At 37.9% G+C, this 13670-nt stretch overlaps 1 protein-coding gene across 6 annotated transcripts in view; it reads right to left on the reverse strand.

Moving 5' to 3' along the window:
• Positions 1-265: 265 nt before the first annotated feature.
• ZMYND8 (zinc finger MYND-type containing 8) overlaps positions 266-13670 on the reverse strand; it is an 84254-nt gene continuing 70849 nt past the window's right edge. For all 6 annotated transcript variants that reach the window (XM_060772164.2, XM_060772161.2, XM_060772162.2 and 3 more), the window contains 7 exons: positions 12126-12491; positions 11176-11366; positions 9027-9107; positions 5785-5863; positions 4753-4992; positions 4282-4439; positions 266-1698 (listed from right to left, as the gene is read on the reverse strand). In XM_060772164.2, the coding sequence (XP_060628147.1) occupies positions 1597-1698; positions 4282-4439; positions 4753-4992; positions 5785-5863; positions 9027-9107; positions 11176-11366; positions 12126-12491 (1217 nt within the window). In that variant the 3' untranslated portion in view covers positions 266-1596. The remainder of the gene's footprint in view (positions 1699-4281; positions 4440-4752; positions 4993-5784; positions 5864-9026; positions 9108-11175; positions 11367-12125; positions 12492-13670) is intronic.

The following is a 13670-nucleotide window of genomic DNA, read 5'->3' on the forward strand; positions in this document are numbered from 1 at the left end:
AAATTAAAAGCAAGCATGCCAAATAGTAAAGCACTTAGTGCTGAAACTACCAAGAAAATATAACTAAAGCAGAATGCAAGTTTTTAAATGAGTACTTGGGAAACCTGGCTTTCAAAAGGAAAGTGGAAATACAATATGAACCAATTTTCCTTAAAAAGTCTGATTAAGAAAAAATAAGAGAGACGGAAAAGCCCAGGAAAACACCCAGGGAATAGCAAAACATGTTGTGTGTCACTTGTTTTAAAGTCACAAAGAAACACAATAATCAAAAAAGATATTTAGTTTAATACAAATTTTATACAAAGAAAATGTGAAAAAATACTTCCATATGCTAAAAGCAATTATGCTTCACAAATAAGGCCAGCTAGGCTATCTTTGACACAACTGCAATTCACAAATAGTCTGCTCTTGATTTTTCTTCCTTCTATTTTTTTCTTCCTTTCCACTAAGGTGTGTACTAGCTGGAGACTGTACAAACTGCATCCTTTATAAACAATGGCAGAAATCAATATGACTAAAATGTACAACAAAATGTACTGGAATGATATCATACAATTATTTTCTCATATACATACATCACCTTGCTTTGTTCAATGCTTTTGTTTACACAACATACAAAATCGTACTACAGTATAAGTGTAACAGACAGTGTTTTCATGGGTTACTTTCTCTCTCATACTGTACTGTTTTCATGCTTACATAGAAACATAAAAATTCCATAATACATGCTCTAGCCCAGCAGCAATGCCTCTTGCCCATGTTTTCCAGGTAATAGAGTCCTCTCCATCTCTGGCACCTGTTCCCTTTAAAATCATTTCAACATCCTTTGGACACATATGTACTTGTCAAAACTGAAACAATCCAGTAGGAAGAATGGTTCCTAATACCCACTTTTATTATCTCTGGAATTATTGATCAGTATATTCCATCTATATTGAAGCACTCTACTTCCCCTGCTCTTAGCATGAATGAAATTTAAACTTTTTTTTTGTAAACAATCTCTCTCATTTTAAATATGCAGCACAAAATATGCCCTTTAATGTACTTGAGGTCCAAAGATGGGAAATGTTTAAGTTGACAAATTTAAAACGACCAAGGTTCAGTTGCACAAACAGACGTGCAGGCATTATTTTCATTTCCAAAGGAAAGACAAATGGTCCAGTCTTCTCTTCCGTAAATCCCAGAGAGGAAGAATGATTAATGTGTGCAACTGCAGTTCCCAGAAGACCAGAGTGATATTTGCGGCAAGTCAGATTTAACCTTTCCTTCACCAACTTCCAACACTTCTTTTACGCTGAAGTCCATACAAATATAAAAAGGAGATGGCACTCTAACATCATCCACAAATTGTACATCATTTACAACAGAAGCATAGATTTACCGTACATTTTACCAGTCCTTGAGCTTTTTAAAGCCAGCCACTAATGCTTTACATTAATGTAGTGTAGTTAAATGCTTTGTATACATGTACAAAGCTAAAAGTCAGAACCTTTGAGGTTAATTCAATCAACTGTGGGTACTTTTTCTTCACATTTCTATTACAGAGGTTATTATCTATTCCAACAGCTGCCGTAATTCGTTCATTAGCATGAGCAGTTAGACTCTCCGCACTTGGACAGGCATCGTTGTTTGAACATATTGAACTCCTGTTCTCATGGCCACAGTTCCAGCTGTAGGGCTTACTACTACAGGAATAGTCTGTGAATTAAAATCAAGACACATGTCAGAGACCACAGAAGGATAATAACACAAACACAGAACTATGAAAAATTGACTCAAGCAGGTTATGCCCCTAGACAAAGAGATTGCCTAAAACAAAATACAATACAGGCAATATGGAACTTGTCTGTTCCTTGATATGTATCTTCAAGCATGTGTGTAAACATAATTTAAATATATTTTCAAGTACATTATTACCAGTATATGACAGAACTAACGAAACGTGTTAAATGTTTTTGAGACACAGAATGTTGATGAGAGACTAAGGTTCTGTCTCTGTACTGAAAAAAGTTATTCTATACATTATTGTTTGTTGTTTACATGATTTTAATATGTTGTAAGCAGCTTTGGGTCCCGTGAGGGAGAAAATAAGGATATAAATAAAATTTATTTTTAGAAACACAACGAGATGAGTCCACAGCAAACAAGATCACTCTGCTGGCTGTTGTATTGGATCACACATCGGACACTTCCCAAGTGTCGAAGACTGTGTGATGTATTGGCAAACAATGCATGCAGATCAGCTGGCAGATGGTAATTTTGTCAGCAACGAGTGTGTTTAAGTGCAGGCCAAGGTCTTTAGGCACTGCACCCAGTGTGCCGATCACCACTGGGACCACCTTTACTGTCTTGTGCCAGAGTCTTTGCAGTTTGATCTTTAAATCCTCATATCGTATCAGCTTCTCCAGTTGTTTCTCTTCAATCCTGCTGTCGCCTGGGATTGCAACATCGATGATCCATACTTTGTTTTTAAAACAATCATGAGGTCAGGAGTATTGTGCTCCAAAACTCTGTCTATCTGAATTTAGAAGTCCCAGAGTAGTTTTACGTGTTCATTTGTGTGTAACCTTTTCAGGCTTGTGATCCCACCAGTTCTTTGTCACAGGCACAAGTTCCAATGAATCACCTGAGCAAAGATCTGTCTGCACAATCTTGCAGCAACTGAGGATATAATCTATTGTTTCATAGGATAGGGAAAAGGCAGAACTACTTAATGCCTCGGTCTTCTCACAAAAAGAGAGTCTTCAACCTCAGCAAGATGGAGTGGATGAGGGATTGGAGGACATTCAACCCCAAATTGGGAAAGAAGTCGTCCAGGAATACCTGGCCGCTCTTAATGAGTTCAAGTCCCCAGGGCCAGATCAACTACACCCCAGAGTATTGAAGGAACTAGCCGAAGTCATTTCGGAACCATTGGCAACCATCTTTGAGAGTTCTTGGAGAACGGGAGAAGTTCCAGCAGATTGGAGGAGGGCCAATGTGGTCCCAATCTTCAAGAAGGGAAAAAAGGATGACCCAAACAACTACCGTCCGGTCAGCCTCACGTCGATACCGGGCAAGATTTGCAGACGACACCAAATTGGGAGGGATAGCCAATAGTCCAGAGGACAGGAGCAGAATTCAAAACGATCTTGACAGATTAGAGAGATGGGCCAAAACTAACAAAATGAAGTTCAACAGTGACAAATGCAAGATACTCCACTTTGGCAGAAAAAATGAAATGCAAAGATACAGAATGGGTGACGCCTGGCTCGAGAGCAGTACGTGTGAAAAAGATCTTGGAGTCCTCGTGGACAACAAGTTAAACATGAGCCAACAATGTGATGTAGCGGCAAAAAAAGGCAATGGGATTTTGGCCTGCATCAATAGGAGCATAGTGTCTAGATCTAAGGAAGTAATGCTACCCCTCTATTCTGCTTTGGTTAGACCACATCTGGAATATTGTGTCCAATTCTGGGCACCACAATTCAAGAGAGATATTGACAAGCTGGAATGTGTCCAGAGGAGGGTGACTAAAATGATCAAGGGTCTGGAGAACAAGCCCTATGAGGAGAGGCTTAGGGAACTGGGCATGTTTAGCCTGAAGAAGAGAAGGCTGAGAGGAGATATGATAGCCATGTATAAATATGTGAGAGGAAGCCACAGGAGGAGGGAGCAAGCTTGTTTTCTGCTTCCTTGGAGACTAGGACGCGGAACAATGGCTTCAAACTACAAGAGAGGAGGTTCCATCTGAACATTAGGAAGAACTTCCTGACTGTGAGAGCCGTTCAGCAGTGGAACTCTCTGCCCCGGAGTGTGGTGGAGGCTCCTTCTTTGGAAGCTTTTAAGCAGAGGCTGGATGGCCATTTGTCAGGGGTGATTTGAATGCAATATTCCTGCTTCTTGGCAGGGGGTTGGACTGGATGGCCCATGAGGTCTCTTCCAACTCTTTGATTCTATGATTCTATCTGCTTCCTTGCAGAGTCTACACTTGGATCTGTTGTCACCTTTTCAATTCTAGCTTTGATGGCATTTGTTCTAATGGCTTGTTCTTGGGCTGCCAGAATCAGGCCCTCAGTCTCCTTTTTCAAAGTTCAATTTGTGAGTCACATCCATGTTTTTTCTTTGTCAATTTGGCTCTCAAATTTTCCCCAGGAACTGTCCATGGAGAGCCTTCTTTTGCCAGTTTTCTCTTCTGCTCTGCATTGTGTTTATTACCAGATTTATTCTTATTCTTATTCTTATTATTCATACATAAATTCAGATCAAAGAATAGGTGAGTAAATAAAAAAAATTACTTACCGTAACACTTTCCTTGCTCTTTTCAACAGTTGCCTCTTTTTCTTTTGGAGTACTGGCAGTTTCTGTAGGTGCAGGCTGTGCACTGGATGCAGGCTGGGATGATTTGTTTAATGTTTCTGTGCTAATTTCAGTGTCTGTTTCTTGCTGTGTTGCCGTGGCTATAATAAAACAAATAGAATTAAAATAAAATAAGAAATGAGAGTGCTTGCCAGGCTAAGTTCCCTCATGAATAGGTTGACAGTTAAACAGTTTACAGTAGGTTCTACATATTCACAAATTCTGTATCCACAGGTTCAACCATCCACAGCTTTAAACTATTTGGGAGGAAAATCCCAAATACAAATCTTGAATTTTCCCTTTTATATAAGGGACACCACTGCATGTAATGAGAACTGATCATCATGGATTTGGGAATCCACAAAGGATCCTGGAACCAAACCCACTGTAATTGTAAACACAGTAGTTGGTTACCTGATTGCGTGCAGGACTTCATATGTTCTGGCCAGTGAGCTTGCTGACAAGGGTAATCGCAATAGCTGGTGTTCCAACAGCAATAGAAAATGGCCTCTTTTTTGCAGTTGGCACACCACTGCTTCTTCTTGGTTTCATCCACTGCCTGCTGCTTTTCCAGTTCTAGCTGTTTCTTCACTTCTGCAATTAAGCGATCTCTTTCCTGTTCTAAACTCTGCCGCATTTCTGCCATTGTGAGTTCTAGATAACAGATAAGTCTAAATGGTAAACTGCAAACTATCAATCAGAAATCAGCAACTTGCATAAGGAAAGGGGAATGGTTTAACGTTCAAGTCAAATTATTACAAATAAGAACTTAATTATCAAAAGAATAACCAAATTATTGAAAGAAAATTCATGAAATGAAAATAAAAAATACTTTTCCTTATAGCTTTTTTTAGTTTAATTAAAAGGTGGTTTTGTATGTTTTTGGTCTAGATTTGCAATTTGGGATTATAATACTTCATAAAAAGCCATGATGAAAAGTAGTTATTTTATTTTGCTCAATATATACAAACAATGCTGTTTTCTAAGCTGCAAATATTAGCTTTAGTATGAGTTGTGTTTGTGACTTTTGACTAAAAACTATGGCTTTCATGTCCTAACTATAAATGTGATTCAAACAGACAAATCTAACTAACAATGGGGAAATAATAAGCAAACAAAATATGCTTTAGTACAACCACGTTAGACAAATTTACAGCAAATCTCCCTCATGATTTTAAAAACAACCAATTCACATTCATTTTTGAAACTGTAACTGATGCTTATTGTAGTTCAGGAAATAACATTGAATTGTTTAAGTCATCATAATAAACCATTGTATATCAGATTCTAAATAAAAGCTATATGACAGTATGCTCCATCTTATTTTCTACTGTTTTACATTAATATAAACATAATTTGTTCTATTATGGCTAAAATGACAGTATTGTCATTGCCTCTGAAAATAGGTGGCAACACTACAGCCATGTTGAATTGCATTTTTAGTACCTAGATTGTGTTTCATTTCTGAGAGTTCTTGCTGATGTAACCACTGAAGTTTTTCTATCTCAATTCTCAAACGACGAATCTGGAATATAATTAAGACCATCACTGAATTAAACAACTTTTAATGTGACAGTTAAAAAATTAAATCTGAGTATGTTTGCTCATGGTCACAACAATTAACTAGAGAGGGTCCTTGAGGCTCAATACCGAAATGGTGGTGATGGTTGCTTCTTCTGAATGAAGGGAAGGTATTAAACCTGTTTGGACTTGCATGCCTCCTCTACATACATACGCAAATGCTCACTAATTTCTCTGGTTCTCTGCCATAATCCCTTATGGTAGAAACAGCATGAAGACTATGGAGTGCCTTCTATAAACATCAGCTAGTAAAATAACTATGCCCTTATCTGGAAAGGGGCATCCCACTTTCAGTGGTCTATGATCTGGTAACTTCCGCAGCAGCTAACTGCAGTGTGATGTACATAGGAATATCTTTGAAGACGCCTAGGGAAAAAAGCTAGATAAGACTGCAACAGCCAGTGTGAACACATGAACCAAAAAGGTCTTATCAGGTAACTCATACTGACCTATCCAGCTATACTGGCTGGATAGGTTTTGAGGCCTAGTCCAAATTGCTGGTTTTAGGTATTAACCTAAAGAGTCATTAAGGCCTCAATATTCAACAAAATGCCTCTCCATTGATGAACCTGCCTGCCTCCTGAGATAACAATCACCAAAACATTTTTTTAAAAATAAAGAGTTGCCTCTTTGTCTTTGTTCCATAGCAATCCATCAAATTAAAAAAAATGAAGAAAAGGGGGCATGCTGATTCTACAGAGATATCTGAACCTATATGCAAGTACTTATTTTAAATAGCAGTTTTATAACCTGCAGCTCAAAAAATCATGAAACACTTTTTAATTGACCAATTCCATGAATTAACTTAAGCACAGAACTGATTAAAATTTACTGTCAAAATATGGCTGCTGTGACAGTATTTACATAGTTGTTTTTAGTTGTTACAGAAATTAGAAAAAGCACACAGTTAACCTTAACAAAATTCTAATGGTAATCAGAAACAATGCTTTACAAGGGGTGAATAATGGACTTTTATACCACAGTCCAATTGCTAAATCAGCAACAGCAGGCCTACCAAATCAATGAAAATTACTGAAATGTTGATTTACCATTCAACAATTGATTCAATTCAGTATTTAGTTGGACCTAACAACTACAGTTAGGCCCTGATATGTCCAAAAGTGAACAAAGGGGTAACTAAGGGGGAGGTAGGGACAGTTGGCAATATGCGCTCCGACACAGCCTCCACACCAAAACTGGCACTAAATTGAGTTATTTCCCACCTCCCTTAAACCATATTATAATATCTTTAAATTAAAATGAGAATCCATTAAGAGGAAATGATTCACATCTAGCAGATTTAAAAAGAATGCTCTACATTAGGAATGTTTCAATTCCCTCTGCCTTTTCAAAGCTTTACACCTTTAAGTGCATGAGTCAGAAATAAAATTACACCACCAAATTAACTGCTGGATGCATAATCAGAAATATTCAGTAATTGGTTTAATATTCATTTTATTATTTGTAAGTTTTAAACTTCTGTTGTTTTATGGCACAAATTATCCAGGAAACTTTTATTATAGGGTATCTTCGCACAATTAAAATTCGTGGGGCTGCCCTTGAAGACGGCTCGGAAATTTCAATTGGTTCAGCCAAGTTACTAACTGGAGCGACTTACAGGGAGCGGTCTACCCCTCTGTTTAAGGAGCTCCACTGGCTGCCGTTCATTTTCCGGTCCCAATTCAAGGTGCAGGTTCTTACCTACAAAGCCCTGAACAGTTTGGGACCCGCCTACCTGACGAGGGAGAGGGCCTTCTCTATGATGGCCCCCTGACTCTGGAACCCACTCCCCAAGGATATCAAACAAGCCCCCACATTGGTAGTCTTTAGGAGGAGCCTGAAAACATGGCTGTTCCAGTGTGCCTTCCCTGAATAAAGGAAACAATGCCCTGCTCTGGTCAATTCCCTGCAAAATGTCTTCAGAAGCACTTTAACTCCCCGTTGGGTTGGTCTCCCTACATTATCCTTTAAAACCCTCCTGCTTAGATACATTCTGTCTCTGTTCATGCCCAGTGTTTTAAATTTTTAATCTATTACATCTGGCCCGGCCATAAGATTTTTAAATTTGTGTGTGTTATTGCTTATATGTGAGTTATATTAATTGTACTGTTTTCTTTGCTTGCTGCTTTGTTGTTTACTGATGTGTTGTTGGGCTTGGCCTCATGTAAGCCGCCCCAAGTCCCCTTGGGGAGATGGTGGCGGGGTATAAATAAAGTATTATTATTATTATTATTATTATTATTATTATTATTATTATTATTATTACATTTCAGAAAAAGGCAATGGCAAGCACCTCTGAGTATTCCTTGCCTAAGAAAACCCGATAAAAATGATGGAGTGCCCATAAATGAAAGCATATATGCACCCATAAATGGTATAAATGCAATCTGGAAAGGATAGCTTTTTAAAAATAGACAAAATAATTCAGTTATTTTATAAACAGATCTTAGACTTTTGATTAGATAGCTATAATTTTCCCACTACACTTTGAACAAGATAGCCACCAAATATCTTGCTCTTTCCTCCTCCTTATCAAGTGAAATAGAAATGAGAGAATTACAAGTGAGAATGGGTAACCAAGGAAACAAAAAGAAAAATAAGGTTTCTTGTATCCTCTTAACTACCTGGTTGTCATGCTATCTTGTAAATATCACATCTCTCAACAGAAGGTGAAATGTAACAGACTTACGCCAAATTTGAGAAGACTGCATTTTGAATTGAGTCAGTGAAACCTAAACTGGGGCTATGATATGTTTTTGGTTCAGTAAACGAGTTCTAGAAGGAATATAATTTAGCGTCAGGAGTGCTGGAAGGAGAATCCTGGAAAATACTAGTTTGCCATGCATTTCAGGAAATAGTGTTGCTATGCTGACATCTTTGGGAGAGTGGTACTTTTCAGTAAGAGAACCCTAGTTAAATTCCACACATCATTGTGCCTGTTTCCTACAGCATCCACACATAATTTTCACAGTAACTGATGTAAGATCAGCCAAAGAATCAAGGAATCCACAACATGTTTAAAAAGTAGAGTTCTATGTGTATTTAAAATATTGTATTTGTGTTTTTTAAAAAAGAAAGGTGAACTGCTGATGGCAAGAGATACTAACCTCAGCAATTGTGCTTCCAGTGGTATTTTTTGAAAGATCATTGTATATTTCAGTCATTGTTCCTTTTATGGCATCCATCATCTGTTAAAAGAAGTTTATGAATAAATTAAATGTGGGTTTACTTTTAAAATGTCTTTATTCTGGGAAAGTGCCTTAATTTTTGCTTACATCAAGCATGATAAAAAGGACTGGCATATATTTCTTTTCTTTGAATAGATTTTGTAAATCTCATATTAACAATTTTCTATATAGGATATAATTACAAAAGGAACCCAGCAAACCACACTGCATGTCACATTATGTTGGCACCTACAACTTCTGTGTTCCATTTATCATGGACAGAAGTGGATAACCCAACTGGAAATTTTGTACTCAGTTATATATAGGATCTCTGCTATACCTTTCTCAAAGGTCTGCTCCTAATCTTTCCATAAATAAATTTGCAAGAATCAAGCAAAAAATAAAAAATGCCCTCAGGACCACTAAAAATATACATAAATGTGCATATTTTATTTACAGATGTCTTGGATTTGTATGCAGCACTGAACTGCTTAGAATACCAAGTTATCATGGAAAACCATTGCAACATATGTTGTGTCAATGGCCAGTCATTTGGATGACGTGTGGCTTATCACATTGTTGCTCAATCTGGAATCTATACATTCTCTCCACATTGTGTTATATTGCAATTTTGACATGTGCTTGTAATAAATTTGAGCATTCAAATAAAATTCCTATGGTGGGTCTCACAATACCCTACTGGCATCACTATACTAGTCAAGTATAAAAATGGCAATCAAAATTCAAAGTTTTTTGCTTGCATACATCAGACCAGGCCATCTTAAACGTTTTCCATTCACAACCCCTTTCTGCATGATTTTTTTTACATGATCCCAAGTATGTAGACATATAAAATGGGTATAAATTAAATATTTACCAATAATAAATCAACATTTGCAAAGCTTGCTAAACAGGCTGATTTTCCTTTTGCAGAGCACAGTTGAAGCATTTTCTGCGGAGTCCACAATAACCACTGCACGTTGTTGCTAACAGATTTGAGTAAAAGGGAGGTGTTCAGAAACCGTTTACTATTGCCAATTTTTTCATGACCCCAATACTGAACTAAGGAGAAGCCATTAGCAGTTGGGATCCACAGTTTAAGAAGCAGGCATCAAAAAACAAAAATTATTTGCACAACCATTTACTTTCATTTTTTAGAGTCTGAATGAGTGCACTCTGGGAATCTATCAAAGCACCTACAATGCCAAATGCTGAAACAACATCATTTATGAGGTAGCAAAATGGATTGAACCCCTTTATAGGACTGAAGGGGGGAGGGGAGCATGTGTAGCTCTAAACTTTTATGAATTGTACCCAAGCATTCAAAATGACAGGCATGCTGCATTCTTCAGGCTCCCCCATGTATAAGTTAATCCAGATGGTGTGAAAAGCAACTATTGCTACTCTTCAACAAGACCCCTCTGACCCAGGAAGTGCATGGTTTAAAAACTGTTGTTTGAGGTTGCTATTTTTCTATGAAGGTGATAATACAATCTTAGGCTGTGGAGAATAAAATAATTTTCCTCATTCCAGAGCCCTTGGTTGGTTCCATCTCTTTCTTTCATTGGACCTCTGCCATAAAATCATATTTTCCACTAAGATTTTGGCCTGGTCAACTTATATTCAATACAAATGCTTGGAATAGCCATTCATTTGGGGGGGGGGGGGGTTGCAAATGTTTCTCTAGTGAACTGTATATATGAATAATACTAAAGAAATAGCTATATATAGTTATGTCAAAGTTTATGGGGCTAGTAATATTGAGATATATCCAGGAAATATCAGGCAGGCTAAACAGACACACATTTAGGTGAGCAGCATTTGGATTTTTTCCAACCCTGTCTCAAACCTCAAGCTTATCTTTTTGGAAAACAAAGACAGGGGAAAAAATTATTGAGTCTAGCTGCACATTAGCTGCCAGTTTGAAATATGGCTGTAAATGTTCTGTGCACTTAAAGGTTAACTCTATCCACATAAAAGCATGGGAATACCACTTAAAAGAGTGGCTAACAGGTTCTGTTGCATATTAGTCAATGTATTAACTTCAAACATAAGCTTGTAGGAAAAGTCTTGATGTTTTCAAACTTACTTTACTAGTATACTTAGCAATATCTGCAGCCACATCTGCTGAAGCTGTTGCTATCGGCAAGTCTGTATTAAGTGAAGATGAGAGTGTACTTGCTGATCCAGAACTGGTTACTATAGAAACAGGTTGGGTGCTTGTAACCAAGGTGATGGTAGATGTGGAAGTACTCTGAGTAATTTCCTTTTGCTGCACAGCTAAGGATACAAAATAAATCCAACGTGATCACTATATATTTGGTGCATTTGAAAAATAAAAAACCCAAGTGATATAAATTGCTCAAACCTAAACCAAACCTAAATATCTGATGGATTGATGGATTTGTGTATGATGTCACACAAATGGTGATGTATCATGCTTTGTGACATGATGCGGCCACAGCTGTTTATATATGCTAGAGCAGGGGTCCTCAAACTAAGGCCCTCGCTCAGAGTCAACTGAAGTCTAAAATGACTTGAAAGCACACAACAACAACAATCCTATCTCATCAGCCAAAAGCAGGCCCACACTTCCCATTGAAATACTAATAAGGTTGTATTTGTTAAAATTGTTCTTCATTTTAATTATTGTATTATTTTAAGGGGGTATTTTTGGCATTACAAATGAGATATTTGCAGTTTGCATAGGAATTCATGTTTTTGTTTTTTCAAATTATAATCCAGCCCTCCCAACAGTCTGGGGGACTGTGACCCGGCCCTCTGTTTAAAAAGTTTGAGGGCCCCTGTGCTAGAGCATCAAAATTTAAGGCAAGTTATTTAGAAACTTAAAAGTCAGTATGATATAGTGATTTGAATACTGGACTACAACCATGGGAACTAGAGTTCAAATCTCTGCTCAACTATTCAAATCCAAATGATGTGCATTTTCAGGTATTTATAAAATAACAAATAATGTGACGTTCTTAAATACAATAACCACTGCAGCAGTGGTAATGCACTAGGAAAGGTGCTGAATACCTTTCACTGCCTGCCTTGTCTGGTATCTTGTTCCTTGGGAAGACTGAGGCTGTTGCTGCTGATTCTGCTGCTGCTGTTGCTGCCTTTGCACTTTCTGCATATGCCATTTCTGGGAAGAAGTCTGAAATTTGTTTGAAGAATTCCAGACTACCCGCTGGACAGCTGGGGCAGTTTCCTTTGGTAGGAGCGGCCTCTGCTTTTTCACTGGGCTCCCTGTGGCTGCAGCTGGAGTGCTGGCTGTGGAAGTAGTGCTAGTTGTGGCCGTGACACCAGCTGGAGGGGTTTGGGATGCCGATCGAGTAAGCACCTGAGTTTCAGCAGGAGGTTGGCTACTCACAGCTGAGGAAGGTGCCGTTTTAGAAGCAGCTAAATGAGAAGGAAAACCACAACAATAATTTTTACCAATAATTCAGTTACTATATTGTCCAGTTAGTGAAAGGAAATGGGAACAGATGTCATGTAATACATATACCCATATACGCACAACTGATACTTTTCTATGAGGCAAAAGTTGTATCGTTCACAGCTGACTTTGGAAGGCAATTTATAAGTGCTACAGCTGCAAAAGTTATCTTTGGGCCTGCAAAGAAAATATAACCCAGCAAAAGCTAGTAAAAGGGGAATTTCGCCATGCATACATTTGCTTTAAGGTCTTACCTATTTGGATGTGTGGCAAGCTATTCATAACCTTTTGTTCTAGTACTTCCATCTCCAGTAGTACTTCCATTACTATTCCTGAACTATTCAGGCTGATCATTCAACAGTATTGATGCTTTCACATCATTCATATGTCTTATATGAGTTGGCCCTTTCCTTTTGCTTTACAGAGTAAGGTAATATGTAGATCCTGGAATATTATCATGAGTATTATTTATTTTATTATTAAACATGAAACTGCCTTCTTGTCTTATTAAAGTTCCAGCAATCTACTGCAACAGGCACCATTGGACTAACTGGGCAATGCTAATTTCAAAAAGAAACATGTCCAGATTGGATTCACTGGCCATGAAGTTACCATTTATGCTGCATTTTCTTTGTAAATTTTAAGAAAAAATATAGAACAGAGTTGCCCTGGATTATCATTTAATCTAATAATCTGTGTATAGATATTCATATTAAGCTTACTGGCAGGTAACGAAAAGTAATGGATCTCCAACTAAGTTCGTAAGTGGAATAGCCATCAAGTGTCTTTTTGGAATTTTAAAATCTCTCTCTTCCACAGGCCTAACCAACCAGTTTTAATCATGAATTTTAAACTCGTGTCCTGTGTTTTAATTGGCCAATAATGAAAGGACCAATGCAGTGACATCTCCGGCTCACCCCATTTGGATATCAAACAGCATGCCAACACCTTAAATCAAGAAATAGTTTTCTAAGATCTACAGAGATACTCATAGGAACACCTCAGCAAGTGGGAGTGCAAAAGTGGCAGGCTAAAACCCTGCACGTTGATCAGTCGCTAATACCGGGAGACTCCCTCCTGAGAACACAGAAGACTGGGTGACTTGGAAGGTGCTGAACAGACTGCGCTCTGACACCACGAGA

This window comes from Anolis sagrei, chromosome 4, assembly GCF_037176765.1.
Source record: "Anolis sagrei isolate rAnoSag1 chromosome 4, rAnoSag1.mat, whole genome shotgun sequence".
Taxonomy (NCBI): Eukaryota; Metazoa; Chordata; class Lepidosauria; order Squamata; family Dactyloidae; genus Anolis; species Anolis sagrei.